This window comes from Amblyomma americanum, chromosome 1 (assembly GCF_052857255.1).
Source record: "Amblyomma americanum isolate KBUSLIRL-KWMA chromosome 1, ASM5285725v1, whole genome shotgun sequence".
NCBI lineage: Eukaryota > Metazoa > Arthropoda > Arachnida > Ixodida > Ixodidae > Amblyomma > Amblyomma americanum.
This window is the reverse complement of record NC_135497.1, coordinates 375,965,551-375,982,441: the sequence shown is the minus strand read 5'-3', so window position 1 is coordinate 375,982,441 and position 16,891 is coordinate 375,965,551. Positions and strand designations below refer to the sequence as shown.

The 16,891-nt window shown below is 46.9% G+C and overlaps 1 protein-coding gene across 1 annotated transcript; it reads left to right on the top strand.

Annotated features, from left to right (window-relative positions):
* The first annotated feature begins 14,581 nt into the window (after positions 1 to 14,581).
* LOC144122197 (uncharacterized) lies at positions 14,582 to 16,543 on the top strand. The gene is made up of 3 exons (XM_077655783.1): positions 14,582 to 14,778; positions 14,880 to 15,122; positions 16,368 to 16,543. Exons 1-3 carry the CDS (start codon positions 14,619 to 14,621, stop codon positions 16,541 to 16,543), a joined length of 579 nt encoding a protein of 192 aa, XP_077511909.1. The 5' UTR covers positions 14,582 to 14,618.
* Positions 16,544 to 16,891: the final 348 nt, after the last annotated feature.

The window sequence follows — 16,891 nt, the reverse complement described above, 5'->3', positions numbered from 1 at the left end:
CAATCTAGTCACACAGGAGCCTCTTATGACTGCCACATTATTTAAATACTGCATATAAGAGCACGTAAGCTAGACTTTAACATCTAGAGGTGTGGCCTCAAGCAACCGGATAATAATTTTTTTCATTTGTGTTGTCACTCGCTGGTCCTGCAGTCTTTTATTCCCGACAATACACAGGTGCACAGTTGTCCGTTTGTCGACACATGAAGCAAGTACAACACATGTTATGCTCTCTTACAAAGGGATAAGAGCTCTGTGGGCTCTTCATCTCTTAACCAAGGAACAGCATTTAAATTGAAAAATACTATATTCTCCTGACAACATTATATGGGGCTCTTAAAAAGAAACAGCACTTCAACTGAAAATAACCTAACTATAAGGTTCCGCTATAAGCTCCTGTCAAGCAACATATAATCCATTATCTGTTTTCATACTGCGGCACACTACGGTCTACTGTTAAATGATCTGGTCTATAGTCTATGAGAGTATAACATACCAAAGTGACTCCGGCTATGAGGGATACCGTAGTGAAGGGCTCCGGAAATTTCGACCACCTGGGGGTCTTTAACGTGCACTTACATCGCGCAGTGCACGGGCCTCTAGAACTTCGCCTCTATCAAAATTCGACCGCCGCGGCCGGGATCTAACTCGCGTATTTCGGGTCAGGACCCGAGCGTCATAACCACTGAGCCACCACGATGGCTAAAGAATACACACGACTGCGTGGCCTCCACGCTACAGCCGACTGATGGCGAAAGCAGCACCAGGTGCATGCCCGGAAAAAGCAACCACGCGTACTAACGGTGCATGCTTCTTCTCCTGAAGTCTTTTCTCGCCAGCTCTCGCGCCAGCGCTTCGCGAAACTCGGAGGCCACGCGATCGCATGTTCCCTTCAGCAGTGCACCGCACATACAGAAACAAATGGCAAGGGCTGTTACCAATTCACCAGTCCGCTCGTCCGGTGAGGCCTCGTGACTCGGGTTCAGGCGGTTCAAGTTCGCTTTCATCGGATGAGACGTCGTCAACTTCGTCCGATGAGTCGATTTCGTCCTATAAGACATCGTCGGGAAAAGCGCCTTCCAAAGATTCACAAGAACGTGAGGCCACGCGATCGCATGTTCCCTTCAGCAGTGCACCGCACATACAGAAACAAATGGCAAGGGCTGTTACCAATTCACCAGTCCGCTCGTCCGGTGAGGCCTCGTGACTCGGGTTCAGGCAGTTCAAGTTCGCTTTCATCGGATGAGACGTCGTCAACTTCGTCCGATGAGTCGATTTCGTCCTATAAGACATCGTCGGGAAAAGCGCCTTCCAAAGATTCACAAGAACGTGAGGCCACGCGATCGCATGTTCCCTTCAGCAGTGCACCGCACATACAGAAACAAATGGCAAGGGCTGTTACCAATTCACCAGTCCGCTCGTCCGGTGAGGCCTCGTGACTCGGGTTCAGGCGGTTCAAGTTCGCTTTCATCGGATGAGACGTCGTCAACTTCGTCCGATGAGTCGATTTCGTCCTATAAGACATCGTCGGGAAAAGCGCCTTCCAAAGATTCACAAGAACGTGAGCGGTTGTGCGCAGTCTCCCCAGCACAGGCACCAGAGCTGGAATCTGTAACGCCGGCTGTGTTCAGTTCTTCATTACTTGCATAGGAGATGCTTTCATCACCTGATTCATCCGAGTCACTATCAGCTCGAGAATCTGATGGCGTGCCAAGTAACTCCCGCTGCTTGAACCTGCACTTTGAACGATGCGGAACCTTGGCCGACGAGTCCCATAAGTATTTACTGCACTGCCTTTTCAGAGGCATGGTGGGAGCAGGCACAGTACCAGGTTAACTGGAGATTATATGGGACAGGAAGCTATATATATCTCCCGTGTTATGGTCACTCGTGCTTTCCAAGAAGCTTTCAAAGGATCGTCGGTCACATCTACTAGCAACAAAGGAAGAGCGCTCGCATGGGCGCTTGTATGTTATCATCGTCTGCTATGTATGAAGGTGCTACTGGCGTTCGCGTATGCAATTTTCGAACACGGTTTGAAGAGCATGCGCCAGGATAAATGATTTCTCCCCTCTCACTGACTGCCAGTGCCTTTTTCTGTTTTATTATTTTGAAATCTACTAATGAAGCATGTTTGAAATAAATTAATGGTAAATGCAATCTTGCTCAACTGGTTGACTGTAGTGCCACGCCACCCGTAGGTGCCCTTGCCTAGCGGCAAAAGGCATGAGTGCAGCCAAATACCGCACCTCTAATTCCAACCATCCAAGCCAAGCCACCAAGCCATATGTGCAGTCCGCTCGGTTCAGCAGGTGCAAAGACCTCTGTCCTCGTGTTTCTGCTCAGTCGGGGACAATGAGCCACATTTTGATCAAAAGGCTGGAGGAGTCGAAGTGAGATGTTTATCCTGTTAAATCCCTCGCGGACCCTGCCATCGGCAAACGGCTATTAACGGATAAAAAATGAAAGGAGAAATTTTTAGCGTTTTCTGGGGAAGAGGGCGAGCAGCCGGCGAAAGCTGAATTTCGGTACCTAGGTGAGTACTTACTTGTATTTCTTCTGCGTGTTTAGTCAATTTTACGCCTTTTCATATAGTGGAGTTCATTTGCATTGTTTCTGTAAGGTAAATAAGCCTCGCTGAAAAAAAATGGCTAAGCTTGCCGTTTCCGCGGCATAATGCATGGACAGGTGAAAAGAGGACATCCAACCGTCAGCCGGAACGGCCACATGCAATGTGCGTATCAATGATTCTGTTACGTGTGTTGTTTGCACTGTCGTTCATTTCAAAGCGATTTCAATTCAAAGGGGGTCGTTTCAATACTGGTACCTGCGCGGTGGCGGACGCAATATCAAGAATAAGTCTGGGCATTTCACCACAGATGCCGTTATTTTGATATGCTTTTAATGCGGGCCAATTTACTGTATCAGGTTTACAAATAACTATGCTCCTTTGCCCCTTAACGAGCAAGGAAACAAAAATGTGTTCCGCGTGCATTCGCAACCTGCACGCAGAAGTTGCATATGTAAACCCTTTACTGCCTAGACCATCGCTTCTTTTCTCTGTGTGAGATTTAAATAGTGTAACATATAAATTTTGCCGCAAAAGATAACAAAAAGGCGGGAAGCCAAATACTATTTCAGGACATTGAGGCCTGGGCTGTTTGTATACGCCTGAGAAAAAGTAGAGACCACAAGAGCGGTGACACAACTGCATGCAAGGGCTATAAAGTAACGAGCCTCTCAGGGCTTTGTCAAGATCTGTTGCCAATTATTGCATTTGCACAGATAGTAGTTTGCTGCATTTGTTTAGCAGCCCAAACCTAGCTGATGCATAAGTGCCCCTGCGCTTGCTGCTACGACAATGAGTTGCTAATCATTTGTAATAGCATGATCTACAATGCTGCATTTTGCTGTTGATGGCAGGCCTTTTTGAGAGCGGGGGTGTGCATTGATCAAATTACCATCAGACTAACTATGCTACGTCTACTGCAAAACAAAGGCCTCTCCTACTTCGCTTAAACTTACCTCTTAGGGTTCCAGGAATAGTCATCAATGTCTCCTTACAATCTTTCAAACATCTCCTCGTGATGTCTGGGTATAGCTATGTAGACCTGTGCAGTCATGAAATTTATGAGCATGAGCACTGAAGTGCGTGCCGAGCAGCCTCGAACTCTACTTGTGGTGATGCACGGCGATTGCTTTAAAAAACAGTAGAAATAGAGGTGCGTTTCTCCGTTTGCCAGAAGCAGGCAAGGCAGCAGAACCCTTTTTGCACATTGTGAAAAGTAGCCACCGCGCATTGCCACAAGTAGCGTTTGTAGCTATCTGCCATAGGTTCCTGTGTTCACGACCATAAATTCACTGACTGCACTGCTGTCGGCACACTTAACACGAATGCTTGACAGCATGGCTTGGACTGACGCCAGTGCCATTAAGCGTTGGCCACTGCTGCGGAGATAATATCTCAGTATATTTACGGCAGCTAACCACAGCCGGAGTTCAGCTCGATTTGACTGGTCGACCTGTCTTTGTCCTGTGTCTGACCGGCCGGGGGAGAGCGCTCACTTGACAGGCCCGTTTTGCCACTTTTCGGTCGTGGCTGCAGTCTCATGTGCACCCGGAAAATGTTACGGTTTGCTTATCTCAGCAACGCAATATGGTGTGCGATGACTTGCGAGCCTTTCGAGTTTGACCTCAAAGTGTCAATCGAAATGTTCTTTGCAGGCCGGCTTCCTGCTTAATTCACGCTGCTCTGGAAATACAGTGTCAAGGCATAAGAGTTGCGCGTGTCCTGAGCGAGAAAAACTCCTCGATGCGATTCAAACTAAGCTTTTAATAAAGTGGAGTTTTGAGCCAGTTGGTGATTCATGAATTGCAGGTTGTCTTAGCGTGAGACACACGAGGATAAGAGAGGGACACAGGACGAGCGTTCGTCCTGTGTCCCTCTCAACACAGGCTGCTGTACAGGATAACATTCGTCAATGGCGTCTCGTCTGGAGTCACCAAATCGGCAGTGTCGTTTCCGTGATTTTCTAGGTTCTCCCTAGTTTTCTTTTTGCAGTGAGCGCGGTTCCTTAATATTTGGGTACCATTCTTTTCATTCAGCATGCAGAAGTTCAATAAAACATTTTGCTGGGCGAGTTGGTTCATATTGCTCGAGGGGATGCTTGTAGCGCGACAAAAAAACTCAAGGGACAGAGACGAACGGGACAAGCGCCAAGAACGGGAGGCGCTTGTCCCGTTCGTCTCTGTCCCTTGAGTTTTTTTGTCGCGCTACAAGCATCCCCTCGAGCATGCAGAAAGTTCAAAATATGGTGGACCTCTACCCAAGCATTACCACTTGTATCAGTATCATACTATTGAACATAGTCCTGTAATACTGTAAAAGCTCCACTACGGCACCTGTTTCTTCATTTCTTCTCTTAGTCCCTCCTTTATCCCTTCTCTTATGGCAGGGTTCAGGTGTCCTGTTCAGGTGTCCGCCGATATGTGAGACAGACACTAGGCCATTTCCTTTCCCCAAAAAATCAATTTTCAATTTTCTGTAAAGGGTGTGATTCCCCCAGCCTAGCGGGCATTGTGCGAAGTCTGCCATTTTCTAGCCTGCAAGATAGAAGGAAAATAAATAATTTCAGGGCATATAGCAATAAAATTCGTAAGCTTTTAATGCACTAAAACTGAGTAGAGGTCATATTTTTTCTTTGCTGGGCCATCGACACGTCTAGGGACAATATTAGACTCCTGTTAAGCTGGTCTGATCTGTTCGCACTCCAGATGTGCAATGCACGGCATAACTGTTCTGCAGTTTAACACGAGGTCTGTTGGGCTGCGGTGATAGCCTAGTGCTCTCGCGCAGCGGCCTGCGAATTTTATCAGTTCACCTCGCGGCGGGTTCGACTCCCGGTGGTGGATGTTATCTTGATTTCTTTCTAACTTACCTAATGTGCCATCGCTATTGCTAGGCAACGGCACAAGATCCAAAGATCACAAAATTCCTGCTTGATTTTAGTGAGCATAACAGTGCTTTTGCACTAAAAGCGTGTGGGTTGTGTGTGTACTCGCAGATGGTATCGAAAATCGCAGCGATAGCAAGTGAAATGGGTGATGTCATCAAGCGTCCTTATGATACAGCGAGCCGAGCACTGCCACTTCAGACAATCGTATACATGTCATTCCTGTATACAAACCTGCCACTGGCCCGACCTCCATGTGGCGCCATTCATGACTGACATTCGTTCCAAAATTGTGGCGCGACCTTGTGACGCTTCTCAGCGCTGACGTCAGTACAAGCCGGCCCAAGCCATGCTGCCGAGCGTTCATGTTAAAATGGCCATGACATGGTCGTTCTTGTATATTGCAGTTTTCTGCTTCAGTAACTAACACAATAGCTTATGATTCAATTTCCGAAATTTGGCTGCCCTGGAAGCGCTGTATATTCCAAAAAATTCGATCAAAATTGAGACCGGGTGACTCGTCCCACCGACACCGACCGCCATATCGAATGCTCTCGTGACGTCTCTAGGGCACGCATATAGTGGTGGACTACGCAGCAACTAGGGGGCTCTCGTGCTCACCAGAGAAGTCAGAGCTCCTGGTGTACAACCCTAAATCTCTGAGACTTAAACAAAACAATGACTTTAACATCACAGTCGACGGTAAACCGGTCCCCAAGGTAGACAAGATCAGGATTCTCGGTCTCCATATCCAAAGCAATGGATATAATGATGCGACTATAAAGAAGCTGGAAGGCTATGCGGCACAGGTCATAGGAATCTTTAGGAGAATAGCCCTCAAGGGAAGAGGGCTTAAAAAGAGGAGCCTAATTAAGCTGGTGCAGGCCTACGTTATTAGCCGTCTGAGCTACGCCACACCATACCTTAATATACGGGCCTCGGAACGAGACAATAAATAATAATTGTTTTTTTTTGGGAAAGGAAATGGCGCAGTATCTGTCTCATATATCGTTGGACACCTGAACCGCGCCGTAAGGGAAGGGATAAAGGAGGGAGTGAAAGAGGAAAGGAAGAGATAGGTGCCGTAGTGGAGGGCTCCGGAATAATTTCGACCACCTGGAGATCTTTAACGTGCACTGACATCGCACAACACACGGGCGCCTTAGCGTTTTTCCTCCATAAAAACGCAGCCGCCGCGGTCGGGTTCGAACCCGGGAACTCCGGATCAGTAGTCGAGCGCCCTAACCACTGAGCCACCGCGGCGGGGCAACGAGACAAACTAGATTCGATATTCAGGAGATGCTACAAGCGAGCACTCGGTATACCCATAAGTACTTCAACCGAAAGACTCTTAGGAATGGGAGTTCACAACACATGGACGGAAATCGCCGAGGCTGTTAAAACAGCCTAGCTGGAAAGACTTAGCCAATCCAGCACAGGTAGGGCTATCCTAAACATGGTAGGACTACAAATAGACAGGGGTATGCAAAAGAAGCAGGACATCCCAAGAATAATTAGAGAACAACTTAGGGTGGATCCTCTCCCTAGGAATATGAACCCCACATTTCACAAGGAAAGGAGGGAGAAGAAATCTGAGGCGCTAGTCAGGCGCTTCAGCGAGGCAAACGAGAAAACAGTAGCATATACGGACGCGTCGAGTGGCAAGCTGGGAGCGGCGGTAGCCTCGGTGGTGGATGGCCGGGGTGAGGCAGTCTCATCAGCAACCATACGCAGCCGCAATCTGGAGTCAGCAGAAGAAGCTTCAATAGCGCTTGCTTGCGTAGGGACAGAAGAAAAATTCATAGTTAGTGACAGCAAAACGGCCATATATAACTATGGTAGAGGTAGGATTGCACCAGAAGCGGTGCGGATACTAACAGGTGGAAAGATAGACAGGAAACAGCCTCGTATGGGCACCAGCTCACACGTCAGTTCCAGGCAATGAGGCGGCCCACGCTCTGGCTCGAGATCTCTACATCCGAGCCGGAGCAGAACCACCCGACTGCGAAGAACTAGACGAGAGACTGCAGAATTACACGGAAATAACTGAAAGCTACAGATTACAAAGGATACTAGTCCCTCCACAGACAGAGAGCTCGGAAACAAAGAGGCGACGATCTGGCGCTGATTACAGGCAGGAAATTACATTAATACGGTCTGGGCATCGCACGTCCTCAAAGACTAAGACATAGATGATAAGTGCAAAAAATGTCGATGACGTAATTTAGGAATTTGTAGACTCCCAGGGGCTAACGAAGGAATTGATAGTAGAGAAGCCTGGGAGACCCTTCTGCGGAGCACGGACCCCGTCAAGCAGAAGCAAGCCATTCATCTGGCGGTGGAGGCCGCGAAGAGCCAGCAACTCTGCCTGCCTTTAATCGCGGGGGTCCCGGCACCTACCCCCTATGCCTGCGTGCCGGGGGTAGGGTGTAGGGGGCCTCCCTTCTGATGGAAATAAAGGTTTTTGGAATAGAATGGACGGAGCAGCATCGTCTGCTCTCGTTGCTGCAGTATGTGCAGTGAGGTCTCATTCCCCCGATACTTTCGCGGGCGATCGAAGTAGCAGTCGTCCCCCATACATGAGTGACTGGTGCCGCAAAAGCGATAACAGTAACGCAGTTTTTCATCGGTATAGGTAGGGTCCGGTCACACTATAGGCCGATGCGACGGCGATCGACAATGGGTGGGCTGGTCGGTATGCAAATGCCGTCGCTGACGCACTGGTCTGTCACGCTAGACCGACGGCGATGCCAGCACGATCAACGACCGCGTATCGTAGTAATGTTAAGAGTCAGCTTAGTGGGAACCAGAAGAGTGTGGTAGGGGACTAGATGGTATGACATTCTATGAACTTAAGAACTTTAACACTTATTGGACCTCATGCTAGCCACAGCGACATACGCGATGTGCGTCCACGAGCGAAGATCTGCTTTCAATCCGTGCCAGCGCATAGAACCGATCGGCGAGGCAAGCGACACGGGCAGAAAACGCCGCACGACGGTGCCGTTCGTCGCTCGCCGCCGTCGCCTGGGCTTGTGCGGCCGAACGAAAGCTTGGCGCCCGGTGAGGGGGCGGCAGGAAAAACTGCGCTTGTGTACCTTATCCGCATCGCAAAAAGAGAAGCGAGCGGCTACATATAATATCTTCACACTTTCTTACTAATTACTGAGGATCATTAGCCATATTCTTGAATTCGGTCGACGGTGGACTGCCAGCCCCTTTCATGACGAGGCCTAGCGAGTACGCAGGATTCATGTGTGCAATTTCGGCGATTACGGAGAGCGAAATCGCAAGTTTTAGCTCTTGCAAATAGCTGTCAAGCGTAGTTTTGGCTACAGTGCCCTCAAAGCGACGACTCCCTACATCGCAGGACGCGAGTACAATAAGGGGGAAGTGCCGATATGTGACCCGGTCTGCACAGCATGTGCAGAAGGCTGCTGGCAGCAGCCATCGGCGTAGACTGTGGACAACAAACCTGGTTGCTTTCATTAGTTCAAGTAATTCCCGAACGCATTTTTAGCTAAAGCGATCTAAAATTAAATTTTGGTGTCATAAGAGAAAGCAGATAAAATTAGTGGGAAACGCCAGTGCCTTACGCGAAGCGTTTCCCAAGCAGGCGATATAGCATCATCGGCGCTTATTGCAGTGTTATCAGGTTTGTAAATGAGTACAAGCGCAATTTGTGAGCAAGATTACGTAATATTTAAGATAAGAAGAACCTGCCTTGCGTTTTATGCCACGGAAATGAGCAGTACTATTGGCGCACAGCTATGTAAACAACCTCAGCGTGGGGCTACAGTTGTCGTAATAGTCGCACTCATGGGGCACAACGCGCACGCACAGCAGAATGCTAAATGCTGTACTATTATTTTGAAGCACTAATTTAGACGGCGGCGACTATTCATCGGTGCTCGCAGAGAAAGCATTCGAGTCGCTTAGGGTTTTGCAAGTGGCGTGGTTCCTGCAAAAGGGTTCTACGAGTCGAAGGAAATGTATTTTCAACTTACAAACGCATACATGCAGCGGGGAAGTCGTCGCACTCGGCGCTTTTCTCTGCTCCTCTCGTGCCTCAAGGTTACTCTAGCGTAACCTTTTGATAATTTTAGTTTAATTATCAAACCGATGAAAAGCGGACAAGAACTTAGTAGCTAGCTACAAAGCGCCACGGCTTTCACGGCGCACATCGGCGAAGGCATGCACGGCACGTGCCGCTTTTCACATACGGTAGCACCTGACTGCTCAAAAGAGACCACACTCATAACATAAAAATTGCATGTTTCTCAGCGTAAATAATAAAGCAGGGGTCCATCGATTTCAGGTTCCTCAACAATCGGAAAACGGGCGCCACGAGCAAGTCCGCTTTCCCAAAGATTACTCAGCGCGCGTACTAAGTTGAAGGCTTCCCAAAAGAGAACTCGGAAAATGCATTTTATTTCTCTAAGCTAAAAGAAAAAACTTTTCGAGCGACCGCTGTCTACGGTGTGCATGCAAGCATCTCGACAGGTCGGAGCAGACCACGCGGGATGTATATTGCCTCGTGACGTCAGCGATCAGAGGTTGCCAGACCAGCAAGCCGTTCACAGAAGAAACGAAAAAATTCGTTTTCAAAATATTTACTGCACAGCATCAACTAAAAATTCGGGGAATTATAATTTAACCTGTTGGGAATTAAAGGCGATAAGCAGGGTATGCGTGAAAATATGTTCTCTTGGCCCCTTTAAGCATGCTGATGGCGGTACAACCTTCTTGTTAAGCTTAATTACAATGGTTGCCGATCTCTCATTAAGGCTGCAGAATTCCTTTTTGTTTCCAGCTGTATCTTTACGATCAGAAATATCACATCTAGCTCTCGCCTTGCCAGTAATCAGCAACATAGTACGGCGTCACCCGTTGTAACTTTATATGCTTCATCTGCACTCCTAACCTCACAAAACCTTAGACATCCAATACCCGGAAATTCTTCTAACACTGATAGGCTAGCCTCACTCTTAAGGTTTTTGTGTTACATGTTGCCAGGTTCAGTTTCCAATGGCAGCTTGTCCTGATCGAGCGATTGTTAGGACTCTCCACTGCATCGTAGTTTGGAATGCCGCCTTGGTTAGTTGCTCTGCGGCTGCTGGGGGTTGACAGCTAGAGGTTGATTGACTGCAATTAGCTGTGAATTAACCACAATGGCATAAAGATCTGTTGATGCCAATGGATGAAGGTCCCGCTTTGGGGCATTTTGCCGCTTTTTTCTTGAGCTGTATCTGACTGTAGTAGATGCACAGTTTATAGCCAGAAACTCAACTGTGAGAGCTTTAAAAATTTTAAAACCGCCTTCACTGCTTTCTTCTTATGGACCTCCTTCACCCCGCGACGTCACGAAGACGCGGTGGCGCTGATGTTAGCAGCGACTTTCGCATGGTAGGCAAAACAGGTTCCGCTTGCCCGTGCCTACCGCAGCTGCCGCAGTTACCGGCGGCTGCTTCAAGCCTGTGAACTGCAGAAGCAGCATATATTGACCAGCTGCGTCACTGCTGGATCCGCGTAGTAGCATAAAAAATATTAAATTAGCCTCGATAGATTTCTCGCGCATAAATGCCGCATTCGGAAACTGGCTAACACGCATTGGGCCACGGTAGTAAAGCGCGAAGTCTGGTAGTCGATAGGCACTGCCACTCAATGCACTTAATAGCATGCAAGTTACTGCGTTCATTCACCTGAACTTCAGTATAGTAGGCTGATAATTGCTCAAGGAAAAAAAGAGACATATGTAGCTGCACACGTACTTATCACCTTGAGCCGGAGTGCACGGGGCGCCGAAAGGTTCACTCGCTCCCAAGGAATGCGTTTTTTTTTGTTAATAGCACACCATGTTTAAATGGCGCGTTTTGTGACATTTAATATTTACTTGAAACTGTTTCTTGATATGACGACGTAATTATTTCATTCGAGTAAAAAGAAGTCAGGTAAGTTGTGTCAATCTGGCGCGGTCGCGTTGGTGTGCTTAGAATAGCGTATCTTAAAGGGAGACTGAGGCGGTTTTCAAATCTGCTAACCTTCTAGGCTTTTGAAGTATACTCATTGTTGATCTTGCTTGTGAAGTTATTTTTTCAGTTGTTGCAAAAGCATCGCCACAATCACAGATTGAATGCGCGCCGTTCAAATCTCCCGCGTCCCGAGAGAGCGCAGGAGAGGAGAAAAGCAGAGAGGAAAACCTCCTCCTTGTCGGCCCGTGTGACGTCATTTTGAGGAGCCGGAGACCCTCCGAGTCACCCGAACGTGCTTTCAGCGCGCGTTGTTCCTCGTGTTGCCTGCGTTGTGGTCGTAATCCCAAAGTGTTTCAGCCAAGTTTTCAGCATCCGACTAGGTGCAGCCGATCTAACATGAGGTACTGCTGTGCGTTCGGGTGTACGAGCACCTACGGCCGCGACGATGTCGTCTTCCACACTTTCCCGAAAGATCAAAAGCTCGCAGCGCAGTGGGTCGTTGCTGTGAAGAGGGAGAATTTCAAGCCGACCAAAGCAAGCGTACTCTGCTCGAAGCACTTTCGTGACAGCGACTACGTGCAGAGCTTGTCCCTAATGCGATCGCTAGGGGTTTCTGTCAAAGGGGCACGGCTGAACCATGACGCGGTTCCTTCACTATTTTTGCACAAAAGAAGCATGCCACCACCGCCAAGAAGTGCATTTGCTAAAAGAAGGAAACATGAGGTGAGTCTACTTCCGAATTTAAATTCATTACTCTGCGGCAATTCTGGTCTCATTTGCGTGTGGAGCTTTGCATGAAGCGTTGACCGCGAGTAGCCCACGCGGAAAGCGATCCCGCGATGGTACGGGCACAGCGCCGCGCGGCTGTACTCGGGTTTCCTTTTCTCGGCAAGGGGATATGCTATAGAGACCCCTGCGCTAAACGTCACTTAACTCATCAATGAAACACTGCTGATGATTCCTCGCGTGCAGACGGGACGGGAAATTATAATGGTAATGGTCTTGCCCATGCGCACTGGCGCCTCGCTATTCCCCTATGTCCCTAACCGATAGCTTCACACTTTTCAAATCTGTCCAATTCCGATGTGGTTATGCAAATGCGATAAGTCGGCAGGCATCATAGTATTCTTACAAGGTAAACATACATTTCGATGATCACCAAACAGCCGAGAACGACTTCACATACGCGGTTTTCTTGCTTTGATAGAAAAATTTTCAGTAAAGAGCAATTCAGTAATTCAGTACACTTTTTATCCTTTCAGGTCCTTGCAGAACTGCTTGGAGAAGGATCAAGCGTGGAAAAACTTGATCCAAAATTGGGCAGTCCCTCTGGTAGCCCAACAGGTAATGACGCTACATTCAGTCTGAACATTTAGTTGTGCATGCCTATACTGTGCATCAAATCATGTCTCAGTCTGTGTTGCAGATGTCACAACAGAAGCTGGAGCAGATCTCTGTGCAATGCCACATGAAAACTTCGGCGTGGAAAATTCACTAAGTATCCTCGCTCTCACTGGTAATGACCAATCTTCAGCAAGCAGAGTAATGCAAGGCATTGACGCCTTACACATTATATGATAACCTGCTCATTATTGCAGATTCAGCACATGATGCAACGCTGGAGGTCAAACTGACAGAGTCTTGTGAGGGAAGACACAAGTCTGTCCAAGCAACGATGCGGCCAGCGACAAAAAGCACAGCTGTACAGGCATGTGTGAAAAGAAGCATGGCATCACACCACTCTCAGACAAAACCACACACTGTATCTATCGGTGTGTGCCTCCACAATCAGCGTACATTTTTTATGCATGCTTTTGTACAATGACGGGGAAGGGGGCAAAGCGCTATAGAGGTTTTCAGTTGTACTAAAATTTCCGCATATTCTATGTTGCGTGCAGTGGTAACAACTACTAAATGCAGCTGCACATATCACATGATTTTTAGACATTCAGGTTGGCAGCCCCATGATAAATGTAGCCACTCAAACGACCATGCCAATCCAAAGAGAGGCCATTGAAAATGATGACAGCACAGAAGACGAAGGTGGAGATGAGGACTACGATGATGAGGACTACACTCCATGCGAAGAATTTGAAGAGAAGTATGCGATTTATTAACAGTATAATAAAAACCTGGCTGCCCTACTTTTGCTCTGGTGCCATAACCATTCACTCATGTTTTTCATGCAAGGTAGCGTGTTTGGGCTGTCCAGTGCGATTGAAAATTTGCCCATTCTCTTCCAGGCACGGATGTGTCGGAAACTCCCCAGATGAACCCGGCAACAAAATTTTTTTGGTGCAGGAGAAGTACCTTTGGAAGCTTTTCCAGCTGTGCACAGAGTGCCTCGCACCTCGTACAGTCAGATTCGAGTGTGAAGGCACACTTCTAGAAGTTTATGGGGAGTGCGCATCTGGCCATTTCATTTACTGGTGTAATCAGGACGTCGAAATACAGCAGCCGATGCACAAGCTGCAGCTTTGCGCAGCAGTTCTCTTCTCTGGATGCAACCCAACAGCTACACTGAGAATGCTGGCTTCAATTGGTGTACCAGTTGTGAGCAACAGGACATTTTTTGCAATCCAGCGTTCATATCTGTGGCCTGCAATTGACAGGGTAAGGAGTCATTGTGAAGAAGTTTCCAGCTTTCTTTGCATGGTCAAGGTCCAATGCGCACTGTTTTGTTTTCAGGTTTGGAAAGAAGAGCAGAAAAGTCTGCTGCAAGAGCTGCAAGGCCAACAGGTGAACCTTGCTGGAGATGGACGGGCTGATTCACCAGGATTTAGTGCTAAATATGGCACGTATACTCTGATGGACGTTGAACGCCACAATGTCTTGCATTCTGAAGTCGTGCAGGTGCGTTTCCACTTTGCTACAACAACGTTCTGTAAATTTCTATAGCTCACTAATGCCGCCAAATGAACTGTAACGCAACATTTAAATATCATGACTTCTTTCTACAGCACATGCATTATCATTGGCTTAGCCTTGAATCCCCGTGCTGGTAGATGAAGCATCAGCACAGCACTACCATTGTTAGAAATACAAAGATTTATTTTCTTAAAAATAGTTACAGCTGGGAGGAGAGACCTCAATGCATGCAGTCTTTTTTTTAATTGGTAGACACGCTACACATCACTCAATATCCTTTGCCATTATCATACCACAGTCCAATGATGCTGGCGGCAGCTGTCGCATGGAGTTAGAAGGCCTGAAACAAGGCCTTGCTTTTCTGGAGAGTGAGAGCATCAAGGTAGCAGTGCTGGTGACCGACCGTCATACACAGATCAAGTGCTTTCTCCGCAACAACAAAGCTGCAATCGCCCATGAGTTCGACGTGTGGCACATGGCAAAAGGTATCTAGCAGCTGTGGCTTTATGGTGGCTGATAAAGTGTTATTTTCAGCATATTAATGGAATATATTACATTAGTCCTATTTTTTTGATATGCATTTTAGGTATCACCAAGAAACTGCACACAGCTGCAAAACAAAATAACTGCAAGGAACTTGCACCCTGGATTAAGTCTGTGTGCAACCATCTGTATTGGGCGGCAGCATCTAGCGAAGGCAAAGCAGAACTCATTGTGCCCAAATGGCTGTCACTTCTTAACCACATAAGGGACATCCACACACACGACCAGGCATCGTTCCCCACGTGCTTGCACGGTGACATCGAACCCAAGCAGTGGCTCAGAGAAGGTATGTTACATTTTGTAATGAAAATATGTGAAAGGCCCTAGCGAAGCATAATTAGGCACATCTAGGTATGATATATAAAGTAACAAAATTCCAATAAGAGAGGGTTTCAGGTACGAAGACATAATCTCTAGAGTACTATTCACTGCGTGTTTACAGGAGGTATTCACAGACCTCAAATGAGAAGTGGCGATAAGAGTTAAGGAAATTTGGTGATCACGTTGCCTTGCTAAAGAACTCGGAACTCCAGAAGAGTGGAAAATGGGGCTAGTTGGTGCATGTTTGTCATTTTTCGAAAGCGCTGAAACAACACGGACAAAGAAGAGACAGATAGGGATGAGCACTTGTCCATGCCTGTTCCTTCTTTGTCCGTTTTGTTTTAGCGCTTTCGAAAAATGAACTCGGAACAAACTGCAAAGCATTATCGATGACCTCGACAGGCAAAGCAGAACAGTCGGTCTAAAAACTTTATGCATAGAACTTAAGCAACGTCCAACAGTCTCTGAAGCGAGCAGTGGTTTATGATAGGCAGCGAAGCATTAAAAGTGGGAAGGGAAGAGGTCTAATTAGTGTAGGTAATGACCGCAGATCCAGACCATGTGAGTGAAAGAAACAGGATAATAAGAATAAGGACCAGTGCATTTAACAATTATGCTGAAAATTGAATGATAATTTACCAGTATCGCTCAAGAGGAAATTATACAACAGCTGTATCTTACCAGTACTCACTTATGGTGCAGAAACAGAATCAGCAAAAAAGGTTGAACTTAGATTGAGTACAATGTTGCAAGCTGTGAAAGTGAAAAGTGTAACATTATGATATGAAGAGAGCAGAGTGGGTAAGTGAACAAACGAGTTAATTATATCTTAGTAGAAATCAAGAGGAAATGGCAGGCAATGCAATGGAGAGGCTGGACAACCTATGGTTGTTGAGGGTTCCAAGATTTTCCAAGAGGGTTCTTCTGGATTCCAAGATTTCAGCTACCTGTGCAGTGCGGCAGAATTTCAATGAAAAGCTTCATGAGCTAAGCAAATAATGGCTGTTTCAGTTTATTTCATACCATTTATTACAGTGCACCTCAAATACCAATGTTTATTAAAACTATCGAAACTTATAAGATGTGCATTACTGAACACAAGTTTATTTACAGGTGCACTGAAACACTTTTTAACTGGTTGATGCAGAGCATACAGCAAGCCGCACACTTAGAGCTTTACAAAGAGATGATAATGGCCGTTTTTTTTTAGAATCAAAGGCTTTCCAGAAGCTTCAAGACATTGCAAATTCTAAGGCCCTTCTGCAAGACATGCCGCGGCTATCTACTAGACATCAAACCTATGGATTAGAGGCTTTTCATAGCCTTCTAGTGCATTTTGCACCAAAGACCTACAATTATTCGTATTTGGGAATGAGGGCCAGGTAAGCTGTTGTCTTCTATTCTCTACTTTTACAGTTAGAAGCCATCGATATCACAAAACAATTGTGTTAAACAAAACAAATGTTAGACATGCATCTGTAGAAAAAGTGAAAGGCATGTAGGCACGTGCCGCAACTATATGAACAGGTGCCCATCTTAAATTACACTTACTGAAATTGTCAATAGCTGCATCATTTCTTATGTCGTATAAACAGAAATTAAAAACACAGTCGACCGAATCAGAAGGGGTTTTACATGCCGACACTTTGTGGAAATTTAGAGTTTCGGCTGTGTTCACCATGCAAGCACTGCATTTTCATTTTCAATCCGCCCGGCAACTGAGGCGATGCTTTG